The sequence below is a fragment of the Dendrobates tinctorius genome, unplaced genomic scaffold, assembly GCF_039654945.1.
Source record: "Dendrobates tinctorius isolate UK_male_01 unplaced genomic scaffold, ASM3965494v1 ptg000199l, whole genome shotgun sequence".
NCBI classification, from domain to species: Eukaryota; Metazoa; Chordata; class Amphibia; order Anura; family Dendrobatidae; genus Dendrobates; species Dendrobates tinctorius.
Window position 1 is genome coordinate 3,009,873 of NW_027361866.1, and position 14,800 is coordinate 3,024,672.

The 14,800-nt window shown below is 41.6% G+C and overlaps 1 protein-coding gene across 9 annotated transcripts in view; it reads left to right on the top strand.

The window, feature by feature from the left end:
* The window catches only part of LOC141056737 (uncharacterized), a 347,515-nt gene that overhangs the window by 145,611 nt on the left and 187,104 nt on the right, over positions 1-14,800 (top strand). For 7 of the 9 annotated variants that reach the window (XM_073553184.1, XM_073553183.1, XM_073553191.1 and 4 more), the window contains exon 2: positions 10,342-10,457. In XM_073553184.1, the coding sequence (XP_073409285.1) occupies positions 10,342-10,457 (116 nt within the window). Of the gene's footprint in view, positions 1-1,285; positions 1,369-10,341; positions 10,458-14,800 lie in introns of all 9 variants that reach the window. The other 2 variants (XM_073553185.1, XM_073553186.1) reach the window with 1 other exon arrangement.

Here is a 14,800-nt window from a genome sequence, read left to right on the forward strand (position 1 = left end):
ATGTAGCATGTATGTGGTATGTATGTGGTATGTATGTAGTATGCATGTAGTATATATGTAGCATGTAGTATGTATGTAGCATGCATGTAGTATGTATGTAGCATGCATGTAGTATGTATGTAGCATGCATGTAGTATGTATGTAGCATGCATGTAGTATGTATGTAGTATGTAGCATGCAGTATGTATGTAGCATGTATGTAGTATATATGTAGTATGTATGTAGCATGTAGTATGTATGTAGCATGCATGTAGTATGTATGTAGTATTTTTTTTTTTTTTTTTTAACATTTAACACATTAGCCGGATGATGGGACTACTACTGTCCCATCATTGGCTAATGTGTCAATCACTGTCATGGTAGCAGGCATCGCCCGATGGGACTTGTAGTCCCATCGGACGATGCTTGCACAGACCCCCGGACATCAGCACAGCCCCCCGGCAGGCCGGCACAGCTCCCCGGCAGGCCGGTACAGACCCCCACAGGGTGCACAGACCACCGGCAGGCCGGCACAGCCCCCCGGCAGGCCGGTACAGACCCCCACAGGGTGCACAGACCACCGGCAGGCCGGCACAACCCCCCGGCAGGCCGGTACAGACCCCCACAGGGTGCACAGCCCCCCGGCAGGCCGGCACAGCCCCCCGGCAGGCCGGTACAGACCCCGGGCAGTCCACACAGCCCCCCGGCAGGCCGGCACAGCCCCCCGGCAGGCCGGCAGAGACCCCCGGAAGGCCCGAAATGACGGCGCATCATGATGCGCACACACCGCGCATCATGATGACGTCAGTCTGTCAATCAACTTGGAACTTCCGATTCCGATGCCGAATTCCGATATTGAAAAAATATCGGAAGTCGGTATCGGAATTCCGATACAGCAAGTATCGGCCGATACCCGATACTTGCGGTATCGGAATGCTCAACACTAGTCACACAAAATAGTTAATAAATATCTTTTCCACATGTCTACTTTACAATTGCATATTTTTTTTTATTTTGTTAGGAAGTTAGAAGTGTTAAACGTTGATATGCAATTTCTCATTTTTTAAAAATTTACAAAACCATTTTTTCAGGGACCACATCACATTTTAAGTTACTATGGGGGCATCTATGTGACAGACAATACCCAAAAGTAACACTATTCTAAAAACTGCACACCTCAAATTCCTCAAAACCACATTCAAGAAGTTTATTAACCCTTCATGTGCTTCACAGGAATTAATGCAATGTGGAAGAAATGAACATTTTACTTTTTACTTTACAACCGTTTTTTTAAAATTTTCACAAGGGTTAAAGGAGAAAACTACTACAACTACACGCGTCGATTGATGCAGCCAGCACATGTATGCTATGGAAAGCTCCCGATTTAAGGTAATTAATTACATATTAATGCAGCTGAAGCTGACCATATGCCTAATGCGGCCCTTGATTACATCATGTGGTTGTCAGCTATTGAGCGATTTTTTGTTCAGCTGCTCTCTATCGTCCAATTTTGACTAGCTATATAAGGTACCCTCTCTAACATTTAGCCATGCCTCCTGATGAAGCTGTTTAGGGCAAAACGTACATCGAGGTTGCGGGGTGGGACTCCTGCAGGGGAGCCTACCATTTGCTGTCGGCACCATGACTTCAGGTATAATACTTCACCCTCATTAATGGGTATGCTTAGATAATTATTTGGGCTGTTTCTTAGACATGTGTCGGGACTAGAGTTGAGCGATACCGTCCGATACTTCAAAGTATCGGATCGGAATGGATCGGCCGATCTTTAAAAAAAAGTATCGGTATCGCCGATTCCGATACCGGAAGTCCCATTCAAGTCTATGGGACTTCCGGTATCGGAATAAGAAAAACCCTGTTTTTGCCTTGTACAGCCTCTCTGGGGTCTGTACGGGCCTTTCAGGGGGCTGTGCCGGCCTGCCAGGGGGTCTGTGCAGCCTCCGGTGGTCTGTGCCGGCCTGCCGGGGGGCTGTGCAGGCTCCGGTGGGCTGTGCCGGCCTGCCGGGGGGCTGTGCCGGCCTGCCGGGGGGCTGTGCAGGCTCCGGGGGGCTGTGCCGGCCTGCCGGTGGTCTGTGCAGGCTCCGGGGGGCTGTGCCGGCCTGCCGGGGGGCTGTGCCGGCCTGCCGGGGGGCTGTGCAGGCTTCGGGGGTCTGTGCAGGCATCGTCCGATGGGACTACAAGTCCCATCGGGCGATGCCTGCTACCATGACAGTGATTGACACATTAGCCAATGATGGGACAGTAGTAGTCCCATCATCCGGCTAATGTGTTAAATGTTAAAAAAAAAAAAAAAAAAAAAAAAAATTACATGCTACATACATGCTACATACATACAACATGCATACTACATACATGCTACATTCATACTACATAAATACTACATGCAACATACATACTACATACATACTACATGCATGCTACATACATACTGCATGCTACATACATACTACATGCTACATGCATACTACATGCATGCTACATACATACCACATACATACTACATACATACATACTACATGCATGCTACATGCATGCTACATGCTACATACATAACACATATATACTACATGCATGCTACATACATACCACATACATACTACATGCATGCTACATACATACTACATGCATGCTACATACATACTACATGCTACATACTACATATATACTACATGCATGCTACATACATACTACATGCTACATACATACTACATATATACTACATGCATGCTACATACATACTACATGCTACATACATACTACATATACTACATGCATGCTACATACATACTACATGCTACATACATACTACATATATACTACATGCATGCTACATACTACATGCTACATACATACTACATATATACTACATGCATGCTACATACATACTACATACATACTACATGCATGCTACATACATACTGCATGCTACATACATACTACATATATACTACATGCATGCTACATACATACTACATATATACTACATGCATGCTACATACATACTGCATGCTACATGCATGCTACATACATACTACATACATACTACATGCTACATACATACCACATATATACTACATACATACAATGCATTCATACAATACATACATAGACATACAGTACATATAACATAGAGTAACATACTTACCAATACTTGTCACATTGTTCCCCGAAGCCATTTTCTTTTCCGGAATAAATATTAACATAACAAACCACAAAAATACTCACCCACGATCCGAAGCAGTCCACGAGTGTGTCCCACGACGATCTTGGGTAGAGAACGGCAGCATCAGCTGTTGCTGCCGTTCTCTACGGGCTGCAGGAATCCAATGACGGAAGGTAGGTATCCTTCCGCACTGTATTCCTCCGCCACTTAAAAAAAAAAAAAAAAAGTCCCTAGTCTCACTTTATGCCATTGCTGCGTGGGAATTTCCCACGCAGCAATGGCATAAAGTGAGACTAGGGACTTTTTTTTTTTTAAGTGGCGGAGGAATACAGTGCGGAAGGATACCTACCTTCCGTCATTGGATTCCTGCAGCCCGTAGAGAACGGCAGCATCATCTGATGCTGCAGTTCTCTACCCAAGATCGTCGTGGGACACACTCGTGGACTGCTTCGGATCGTGGGTGAGTATTTTTGTGGTTTGTTATGTTAATATTTATTCCGGAAAAGACAATGGCTTCGGGGAACAATGTGACAAGTATTGGTAAGTATGTTACTCTATGTTATATGTACTGTATGTCTATGTATGTATTGTATGAATGTATTGTATGTATGTAGTATATATGTGGTATGTATGTAGCATGTAGTATGTATGTAGTATGTAGCATGCATGTAGCATGCAGTATGTATGTAGCATGCATGTAGTATATATGTAGTATGTATGTAGCATGCATGTAGTATATATGTAGTATGTATGTAGCATGTAGTATGTATGTGGTATGTATGTAGCATGTAGTATGTATGTAGCATGTAGTATGTATGTAGTATGTATGTAGTATGTATGTGGTATGTATGTAGCATGTAGTATGTATGTAGCATGCATGTAGCATGCATGTAGTATGTATGTAGCATGCATGTAGTATGTATGTAGTATGTATGTAGTATGCATGTAGTATGTATGTAGTATGTATGCAGTATATATGTAGTATGTATGTAGCATGTAGCATGTATGTAGTATGTATGTGGTATGTATGTAGCATGTAGTATGTATGTAGCATGCATGTAGCATGCATGTAGTATGTATGTAGCATGTAGTATGTATGTAGCATGCATGTAGCATGCATGTAGTATGTATGTATCATGTAGTATGTATGTAGTATGCATGTAGTATGCATGTAGTATGTATGTAGTATGTATGTAGTATGCAGTATGTATGTAGCATGTATGTAGTATGTATGTAGTATGTATGTAGCATGTAGTATGTATGTAGCATGCATGTAGTATATATGTAGTATGTATGTAGTATGTATGTAGCATGCATGTAGTATATATGTAGTATGTATGTAGCATGTAGTATGTATGTAGCATGTATGTATGTAGTATGTAGTATGTATGTAGCATGCATGTAGTATGTATGTAGTATGTATGTAGCATGTAGTATGTATGTAGCATGTAGTATGTATGTAGTATGTATGTAGTATGTATGTAGCATGTAGTATGTATGTAGTATGTAGTATGTATGTAGCATGCATGTAGTATATATGTAGTATGTATGTAGCATGTAGTATGTATGTAGTATGTATGTAGCATGCATGTAGTATATATGTAGTATGTATGTAGCATGTAGTATGTATGTAGCATGTAGTATGTATGTAGCATGTAGTATGTATGTAGCATGCATGTAGTATGTATGTAGTATTTTTTTTTTTTTTTTTTTTAACATTTAACACATTAGCCGGATGATGGGACTACTACTGTCCCATCATTGGCTAATGTGTCAATCACTGTCATGGTAGCAGGCATCGCCAGATGGGACTTGTAGTCCCATCGGACGATGCTTGCACAGACCCCCGGACATCAGCACAGCCCCCCGGCAGGCCGGCACAGCCCCCCGGCAGGCCGGTACAGACCCCCACAGGGTGCACAGACCACCGGCAGGCCGGCACAGCCCCCCGGCAGGCCGGTACAGACCCCGGGCAGTCCACACAGCCCCCCGGCAGGCCGGCACAGCCCCCCGGCAGGCCGGCAGAGACCCCCGGAAGGCCCGAAATGACGGCGCATCATGATGCGCACACACCGCGCATCATGATGACGTCAGGCTGTCAATCATTTTGAACTTCCGATTCCGATGCCGAATTCCGATATTGAAAAAATATCGGAAGTCGGTATCGGAATTCCGATACAGCAAGTATCGGCCGATACCCGATACTTGCGGCATCGGAATGCTCAACACTAGTCGGGACTGATCATTAGCCATTCAGTGGTAGTGTTATTTATACTATTATTCTATTATTATTTTACAAGGACTATGCAGTCCAGACATATGTATACCTACTTATGTCTAAAACTGGTGCCTAAGGTTCTTTGTAACTGGAATAGAGGTGGTATATTTAGACACTTATATTGTTAAAGCACCTTCTATAATATATAGTCAGTTGCTGTTTTATTTGAACCTTCAGCCATATCTAGGTGTTCATCGTTCAGTGAGTCCCTCATGGGTTCTGTGATGAGGTTTCACGCTGTGTATCAATTCTCACATAAAAATATTTTTCTGTTATGAATTGTTATCATAGACATTGTCAGTATTTTATTAAATAAATTTTGTATTGAATTAAAAAATCTTTTATGGTGATCTCATTTCTATATAGTTATATCTATTTAATAGAATATGTGCTCACATTTTGGTTGTATGTTAAAGAAGAAAACGGACTGCAAAATTTATTGTGCAATTTCTCCTGAGTACACCGATACCCCATAAAAAAAATGGCTGAAATTGAGTGCTGATGCCATATTGCATTTGGAGAGCCCCTGATGTGCGTAAACAGAAGAACCCTCCCCACAAGTGACCCTATTTTGGAAACTACACCCCTCAAGGAGCTTATCTAGATGTGTGGTGTACACTTTGAACTACCAATTGCTTCACAGAAGTTTATAATGTAGAGCTGTGAAAATAAAAAATGCATTTTTTTCCCACAAAAACGTTCTTTTAGTTCCATTTTTTTATTTTCACAAGGTTAACAGGAGAAAATGAATTCCAAAGTTTGTTGTGCAATGTTTCTTGAGTACACCAATCCCCAATATGTAGAAGGAAACTACTGTATGGACTATATGGGGGCTGCATTATACACAATCATTTATGAGGAGTGCATTATACTATATGTACTATATGGGACCTGCATTATACTGCTTTGAGGACTATGGGGAATTCATTATACTATATGAAGAACTATGGAGTGCAGTACTATGTGGAGTGCATTGTACTACATGGAGGACTATGGGGGTGCATTATACAATATGGAGGACTATAAATAATGTATTATACTATATAGAGGACTATGGGGAGTGCATTATACTATATGGAGGACTGTAGGGAGTGTATTATACTGTATAGAGGATTATGGGGAGTGCATTATACTATATGGAGAACTACAGTGCACACATTATATTAATAGAGGACTATGAGGCACGTTATACTATATGGAGGACTATGGAGAGTGCATTATTCTATATGGAGGACTATGGGGCACATTATACTAAATGGAGGGCTGTGGGGTGCATTATATTATGTGGAGGACTATGGGTTGTATTATACTAAACAAACAAAATGCTGCCCATTCATCGAGTGACTTTATTGTTTATGCCAGAACAAAAATTATTGTTCTCAGCAGCACATCACCCGGTAAAAACTGCAGATATGCCGCTGATAACATGATACTGTATGTGGACAGATTGATCTACTACTGATTGTTCTGTCCCCATTATTGTTTTTCAGCCGGTGAAAAGAGACCCAGGAGCAAGCGTTGAACAACTTCAATATTGTCGATCACGCTTGTTTAGCGGCCTGATCTCAGCGCATATAAATGCATCCAAAATGCTTTTGTGTGATTGTGCATAATGTGAGCATTTGGGGCCCCACTTTAAACTTTGGACCAGTGCCCCACTTTGTCTAAAACCGGCCCTGCAGATCATGTACCTGTGAGGTCATCACATGGGAATCTGATGAGATTATTCAATCAGACACCGGTCTTTTTATTGAGGTCATGTGTGCTTTACTCTAAAAAACTATAGCATTTCTGTGAAAATATACTTTGCAAAGATAGTCTGGGACCAAGCATCTCGGATCACTTGTCAAGGAGGCATGTTTGCGGCTGCTTCTCTCCAGCTCACTCACTCTGATTGACTGGTCTCTCTCTACGTATGTGAGATGCTTTGTCCCAGTTAGCTCTTCAAAGTATGGCTACTCTGAAACACCACAGTGTTTAAAAGAGAAATATACAGTATGCAGTAACACTGTCAGTTTCTAATTTATGCTTCCTCTGGTTTGGGTAGCATGAATCTAATGCCAGATTCTCTTTCACTAGTTAAAATAAACAATAAAAATTTCTGTTGAATGACTGAAAACAGAAATCTTGGCAAATAAGCTAGAAAACTGCATACTATAAAACTGTGCAGTGTTTTAATATACAAAATCTTGCATTTATGTTGAAATGTTGCACCTATTTAAATTAAATTAAAAATAAATGATTTACTCTGAAAAATAAATAGTATGATATTTTTCAGCTAACAGTATTTGGTCAATATTTTGCATCAGTATTTCTAAGTCAAAATCAGGTAAAAACTAGTGATCAGCGAGTACAGTACACTCGTTACTCGAGATTTCCCAACGATGCTCGGGTGATCTCAGAGTGTTCGGAGCTTTAGTTTCTGTCACCATAGCTGCATGATTTGCGGCTGCTGGACAGCCTGAATACATGTGGTGATTTCCTAACAAACAGTCAACTCCCACATGTATTCAGGCTGTCTAGCAGCTGCAAATCATGCAGCTATGGTGACAGAAACTAAATCTCCGAGCACATGCAAATACTTGGAGATCACCCAAGCATGCTGGGGAAATCTCGAGTAACAAATATACTCACTCATTACTAATAAAAACTGATTGAAAAAAAATCACTACTGTTCTGTGTTTCAAAAACATGGAATATTTTTCTGTGTAATTTTGAACTTTAATGTTTCATTGAAGACAAACATAATATTAATCCACCTTGCTCCTCCCTACTCCTCCAGTTCTCTCCTCTGCAAATCTCTCCATTGGCTTCCAATACACTGAGTCCTGATCAAACTGTTAACACTGACCTACAAGACTGTCCATAATCTGTCTCCTCCATATATCTCTGGACTAATCTCTCGATATTTTCCCACATGTAATTTCTGGTCCTCAAAAGGCCTTCTGCTCTCCTTAACACTTGCACGTTCCTCATGCAATGGCCTCTATGACTTCTCCCAAGTATGTTCCATCCTCTGAAATTCTGTGCCCAAACACGTCCGATTATTCGACACATTCAAAGTTTTGAGATGGAACTTGAAAATCCATCTTTTCAAGAAAGCTTAAGGCCTACAATGACCCCAGTGCCATCTCAACACCACGATAGCTACCATCTGAACAGCACCAGAGCTGCCTCAACCCCCCAACCTACTGTTTCCTTTCCCACGACCATCTAGATTGTAAACCCACAAAGGCAGGGACCTCTCCTCTCTGTTCCAGTCTGTCATCGTTAGATTACTCATTGTAATTTATATTCGTATGAAAATGACTCGCCCCAGGGGCTGTGGGATACTCGGTACCAGGCCCGGTCGTCTTAAAGGGATGTGTCACAGTGGCAGTGACCCAGTCCGTGGCCCCAGGCAGTCATGTAAAAGGGGAGTATTGATTAGGGATAACATTTATGAAGTGATTTGTGAAGCCACCTGTGGTTTCTGGTCAGTATGACCAGCGCTGCAGTGCTGCTTCTCTGGGACAGTTGTTAAGGGCAGCAGTGATGTTACAGCTCTCCACAGGTAGAGCTGTAGTCCCAGGGCAGTAGGGTTGATTTGGTAGATAGTGAAGTAGTGTAGAGAGGAGGATGTAGAGGAGCTGGGGGAGAGGCGCAGGAAAGGAGACAAATAACTCAGTTTTCAGTTCCAAAGGTCTTTACTCACAGTTCTGTTCATGATACAGATGCCCACTTCAGTGCTGTGCTCTCCAGGTGAGGGGTCCAGACAACTTCCAGATGAGATGAAATGCACCTTTCCAGCTGGACTAACCTTGGTATGGGCGATGGTCCATAAAGTAACCAAAGCTATCTGCTTGCTAGTAGCACCCTGAGGAATGCGAACTACTGTAGGCTAGGGGCTGTTCCCTTGTTGTGGCCTGGTTTCTTCCTCCACCTGATGGCGGTCAGCGTGGAACGAGCCCCACGGGATATACATTCCAACCGTGTCTCTAGAAGTACCAATCTTTCCTATGGAGAACCTTCCGTTTAAGTCCGTTCCGTCCAGCAACTCCTGGTTCAAGTCTGTCTACTTCCCTCCCTCTGAGGGAATTAACCTTGCTCTCAATCCTAGGATTCTCCCTCCTAAACTACACTCCGCCCACCTCCCAGCACTCTTCGTGTTCCAAGCAGGGAGCCATAAAGGGTGCTCTGCTACACTACTGGTGTCTGAGGGATGTGGGTGATGGAATCTGGTCAGGTGCACTCACCTTACCTGGTTGTGGGATACCACACCTTTGGGTGGGGTGCGGTACCTCTGTGGCGACTGACCCTCAGGGAGCCACATAAACCTTTTTCACATGAACAGCACCATGGAATCAATGATGCTCTAAAAATAAATAATATGTTTAGAAAGAAACAGGAGTGTTTTAAGTAAATTTTGCTTGTGGCTGTGTTGCTTTCTTACTATTGAAATTAAAGTATTATATCATGTTTGATACATTTAATGCATCTTTTAAAATAATACTTCTCTCTACAGCGGTTTCCATACTAAAGTGAAACTTGACTTTTTAAAAAGTGTCATCATTCTTAAACTTTAGCCCTATTTATATAGCTAATCATCTAATCATGCCCACTTTTCCAGCCACATTTTAAAAGTGACAAGAATAACCTAAAATTATAATTGTTACAAATTTTGCCCCAAACAGTCATATAACAAAATTTATAAATTTTTGATGTCAGAAAACTGGCATACATTTTGATAAATCCTGCCTTTTGTTCTTTTCTTATTAAACAGAAAAATATGTAATTTAACATGAAATTTGCTATAATTTCAGATAACGCATATAATGATAATGCAAATGTTATAATAGTTAATGAAATAGCAGAATGTAAATGGTAAGTGCAGAAACCTTAATGGTTGATCTATTTTTTACAGATGTGTGGCTGTGCCGTTTCCCCTCAGAAAATATCTTTGTATTTGAGGCAGAAAAGATCGAGCTTTGTGGAACCTGGAAGAGTTCAGCTTTACGAGTTCCTGGATTTGCTTGAAACGTACGTCCTCGTTTTTATCTGCTATATGCACAGATGTAGTGGAGCAATGTTTGTCAACTGTGCTGAGCTGGATAAAAAAGTTATGGCTCTGGGAATAAAGCCCCCGTGGCACATAACGATGTCCCAACGATCCCACCAACGATCCGACATGATGGGATCGCTGGGACATCAGTAGGCTGATCGCTGGTGAGCTGTCACAAGACCGCCCCTCCAGCGATCAGGACCAGCGATGCTGGGCGCTGGTTTCTAATGTAAACATCGGGTATCCAGGAGCCGCGGCTCCTGGATACCCGCTGTCTACCTTGGAAACCGGCGTCCAGCGTTGCTGATCGCTGGTCTCTTGCTGCCACATGCAGCGATGTGCGCTGGCCAGCGGTAGGCCAGCGATTGAAAAACGGCCCAGACCGATGCTGCATGATCAGCGATAACCGGCAGGGGGGCCAGTCGCTGATCCGCATCACACACAGCGATCTCGCTGGCGAGATCGCTGTGGCGTCACAAAATCAGCGCTCTCGCTAGCAAAAAAAGGAAACTTGCAAGGTCATGGAGGGGTTAAAAACTGGAGAACTGGATCCTTCTAAGCTCTATGAAGGAACATGAAGCCTATATTTCCCGCATGAGTCATAAGTCGCTGGAAAAGTCCCTGGCAGGGGGGAGCGGCTGGGTCAGGAGATGAAGATGGGGATGACTCATGCTGGGAAGGAGATTTTGTTTTTTACATAGAGCAGAGAAAAGAGAAGAATTAGCTGGGTAGAAAGGCAAAATGAGCAATTGTTAGGGCACAGTGCTATACAGTATGATGACTGCAATAAATTAATCACATAAACACTGATGGGACGAATGCTTCTTTAAGATGTCACTTGTGGATTTACATAAGAAAACACTAATTTTCTTTTAAAGGATTTTCAGGGATTTTACAAATGATGATCAAACTTTAGCAAATGTTTATCAATATAAGATTGCTGTTGGTCTTATGTTTGAAACTACAATGATCAGCTACTTGAAGGAATTGTGGTGCAACAGTAGTGGCCCAGTTCTGTTCATTGTGTGTGGCCTTAAATGGTGCGCCAAAGTCTCTTCCAAGTGAATGTTCATAGTTCTTCAAATAAAATGTATAGGTTGTCAGATGTTACAGTATATACAACAGTAAATATTCCCATTGCTGAAGCGACATTGATTGAATTTAGCACTGTCTTCTAATGTTTATTATTTACTTGGTGTAAATCTGCATTGTGACTTATCACTGTCAATAAGGGCAATAAATGAAAAGGCCACCTGAAGGATTGTTGGATGGTGGGAGATAAACTTGGAATGGATACCCTAATTAATTCTAGGTTCACTTACAGTGCCCAGAGGAGAATGAAATGTGAATACAGGTCTGAAATGAGTTATTTTAGATATTTCATCTTGTTACACATTTCAATGCCTGTCTGGAGTATCCTTCAGGTTGATCACAATGATTCATCACAATGCTTCAACCCCTACTTTGATCTGTACTCTGCTATCTGAACCTTGCCCTCTCTCACAATAAACGGTGGAGGTGATGCTTGGGTTGCAGAGTTGGGTCCAGCTAATGAAGTGATTAGCAATATGATAGGTTGAAGACAAGCTATAATGAGAATATATGAATGAGCTAAAAGCTGAAAATCACTGAACTTCACAGAGCAGTAAATAGTTAACCTTGCAACTTGTTCTACAGAGCTAGAAGAAATGTATTAATTGATGATGGATAGAATGTATAGGAAAAATTAACCCAGAATGTTTGATATACTGTAGTTTGGAACCAATACAATGAAAAACAGACCCCCATCCATGTTTCAAAGCAGTGACACATACCAATTCCATAATTTTTCTTTATATCTATATGACATCAGAAAATAAGATTTGCTTCAGCTAAATCATACATCTCTCACACTCTTTTTGGGACACTAGAATTTCATTAAAATCACCACTGCTTTTTTTTCCATTGCAACTCTGGAGTGCTGCTACAAAACTAAGTTCCCTTCCCCTGGATTCATACTTACCAGCCGTTATCTTCATTTGTTCGCAACGCTGCTCTGGACGGTCTTCTGCAGTTTGCCATCTGACAGATTGCTCCAGTGTTTGCTGGGTGATCCGAAAGTCCCTACTCAATGTAAGTCTATGAGAAGCAGTACGAGGACAGAACAAGGCTGTGTTAGACTTACATTGGGAGCTTGTGTCCATTACCGCTGACTCCCAGTCAGTCAGACATTGCGTTCACAAGATGTCGGCACAGGACCGGAGTTGCGCTCAGAACAGCTGAATACAACGGTTGATAAGCATAAGACTAGGGTCAGGGGACTTAGATTAAAAGCACCAATCCAGTGCTGAAGTGAAAAAAATAACCCTGGAGAGTTTATTTAATATACTTTTCTCTTGTAAACGATTCTACCCTCTCCAAACAAAAATTTTCATCCTCAAATATACAGATGGATCTGAGCTAATAGAACAGTAGGATAGTCATTTCAAAAACTAATGTTTCGTAGGGCAAAGGGGAAAGTAAACTTCTAAAATGATAGGTGATACAACTTGGTAGACTTATATCCATCTGATCCCTACTCGAACAAATGTCTGGAGGTGAAATTGGCAGAACTCTAGGACTTGGTAACTTTCTTACATGATCCATCCATACCGAATATATCAAACTTCTGACTTTTATCAAATCATCTGAGTTGTTGAGGGAACTATTATTACATGGAAGGAAATCAGAGTTTTTATTATTCCCCACCCTTTTTAAAATCATTATCCTTTTTCAAGAGTATATAGAGTTTTCACCAACTGTAGACATTGAATTACTTGAATTACTCAAAAATATAAACCTACATCAGGTTTCCTCTTTTCTAAAAGCCTCCTTGCTCAGTCTGGAAAAATAAAACAATAATTGATAGTTTTGATGATATCCTGAGACCAACTACCTAAATTACAAATATAACCTTAAAAAATCAGACATAGTCTCTAAGTACATAACATCTCTAGTTCATGTGCAGAACATTTTGTGGCACATTTTTTATTGCATTTGTGCCATATTCGATTTTAAAAATTCTAGCCATTTATGGCACTGCCTTATATACACCATGATTTGCAACTTTTTAAACTTTCACCTCTTCCACATCACTGTTCTAAATGGGAAGGTATCTGTGCAATGGACAGTGCAAATCTTTGCCAGCTGTAGCTTTATTTTTGGCCTCTTACTGAATCTGATGCAATTAACACCATCAAGCTTTTTATTAAAACATCAATCCATCATTCTTAATTAGAGTTGAGCGAAACGGGTCGGTCAAATTCAAAAGTCGCCGACTTTCGCTAAAGTCGGGTTTCGCTGATCGAAACCCGACCATAGCGTGAGGTCGGCCATGCGGTCGCCGACCAGAGCGCCAAAGTCGCGTTTCCCATAATGCTTCCAGCGCCTTTTCTCAGCCAATGATCAAGGATGCACACTGTGGACAATGCGATGACATGGGCAGCGGCCACCACCATCTTAGAGAAGGGCATTGCAGTGATTGGCTTGCTTTGTGTGGCGTCACAGTGGCTATAAAAGCCCTGACCGCTGACCGCCATTTATTTCTGCCAATCTTAGCATAGGGAGAGATTGCTGCCGCTCGTTCTCAATATGGAGAGTGCTAGGCAGGAAAGAAAAAAAAATCTGTGCTTCTCCTGATAGCAATTTTCACTGTACAGTTAGTGTGCAGTGACTGGGGAGGATTTTTTTGTGTGCAGCAGCGCTGATGGTTATTAGGCTGCCTTATTAGGCTACCTGATAGCTGCATTGCTGTATGCACACTGCTGTGCAGACTGCTTTTTTTCAAAGCAAAAATATTTTTATTCTTTTTTTCTGCACAGTTACCGAGCGTTCATTTTTTCACACACCGTGTAGAGGTGTACGCTCCTCACACACTACCGTGTACCGGCTGGTATCACAGACAAACACATGCTATCTGTGTGTGACTCTGGAAAAAAATTGATGGAGATTTACATTTTTCCATACATACACCGTATAGAGCTGTCCGCTTCTCAAACAGTATCGTATATCTGCTGTTAGGATTACGGTCAAATCTATACAGAGACAGCGTGTGTGTGACTCCGTAAATACATATACGGACATTTCCATTTTTCCATACACCATATAGAGCTGTCCGCTTCTCAAACAGTATCGCATATCTGCTGTTGAGTCTGGAAAAAAATAGACAGAGATTTAAAATTTTCCATACATACACTGTATAGAGCTGTCCGCTTCTCAAACAGTATCGTATATCTGCTGTTTGGATTACGATCAAATCTATACAGAGACAGTGTGTGTGTGTGACTCCGGAAAAAAATAGACG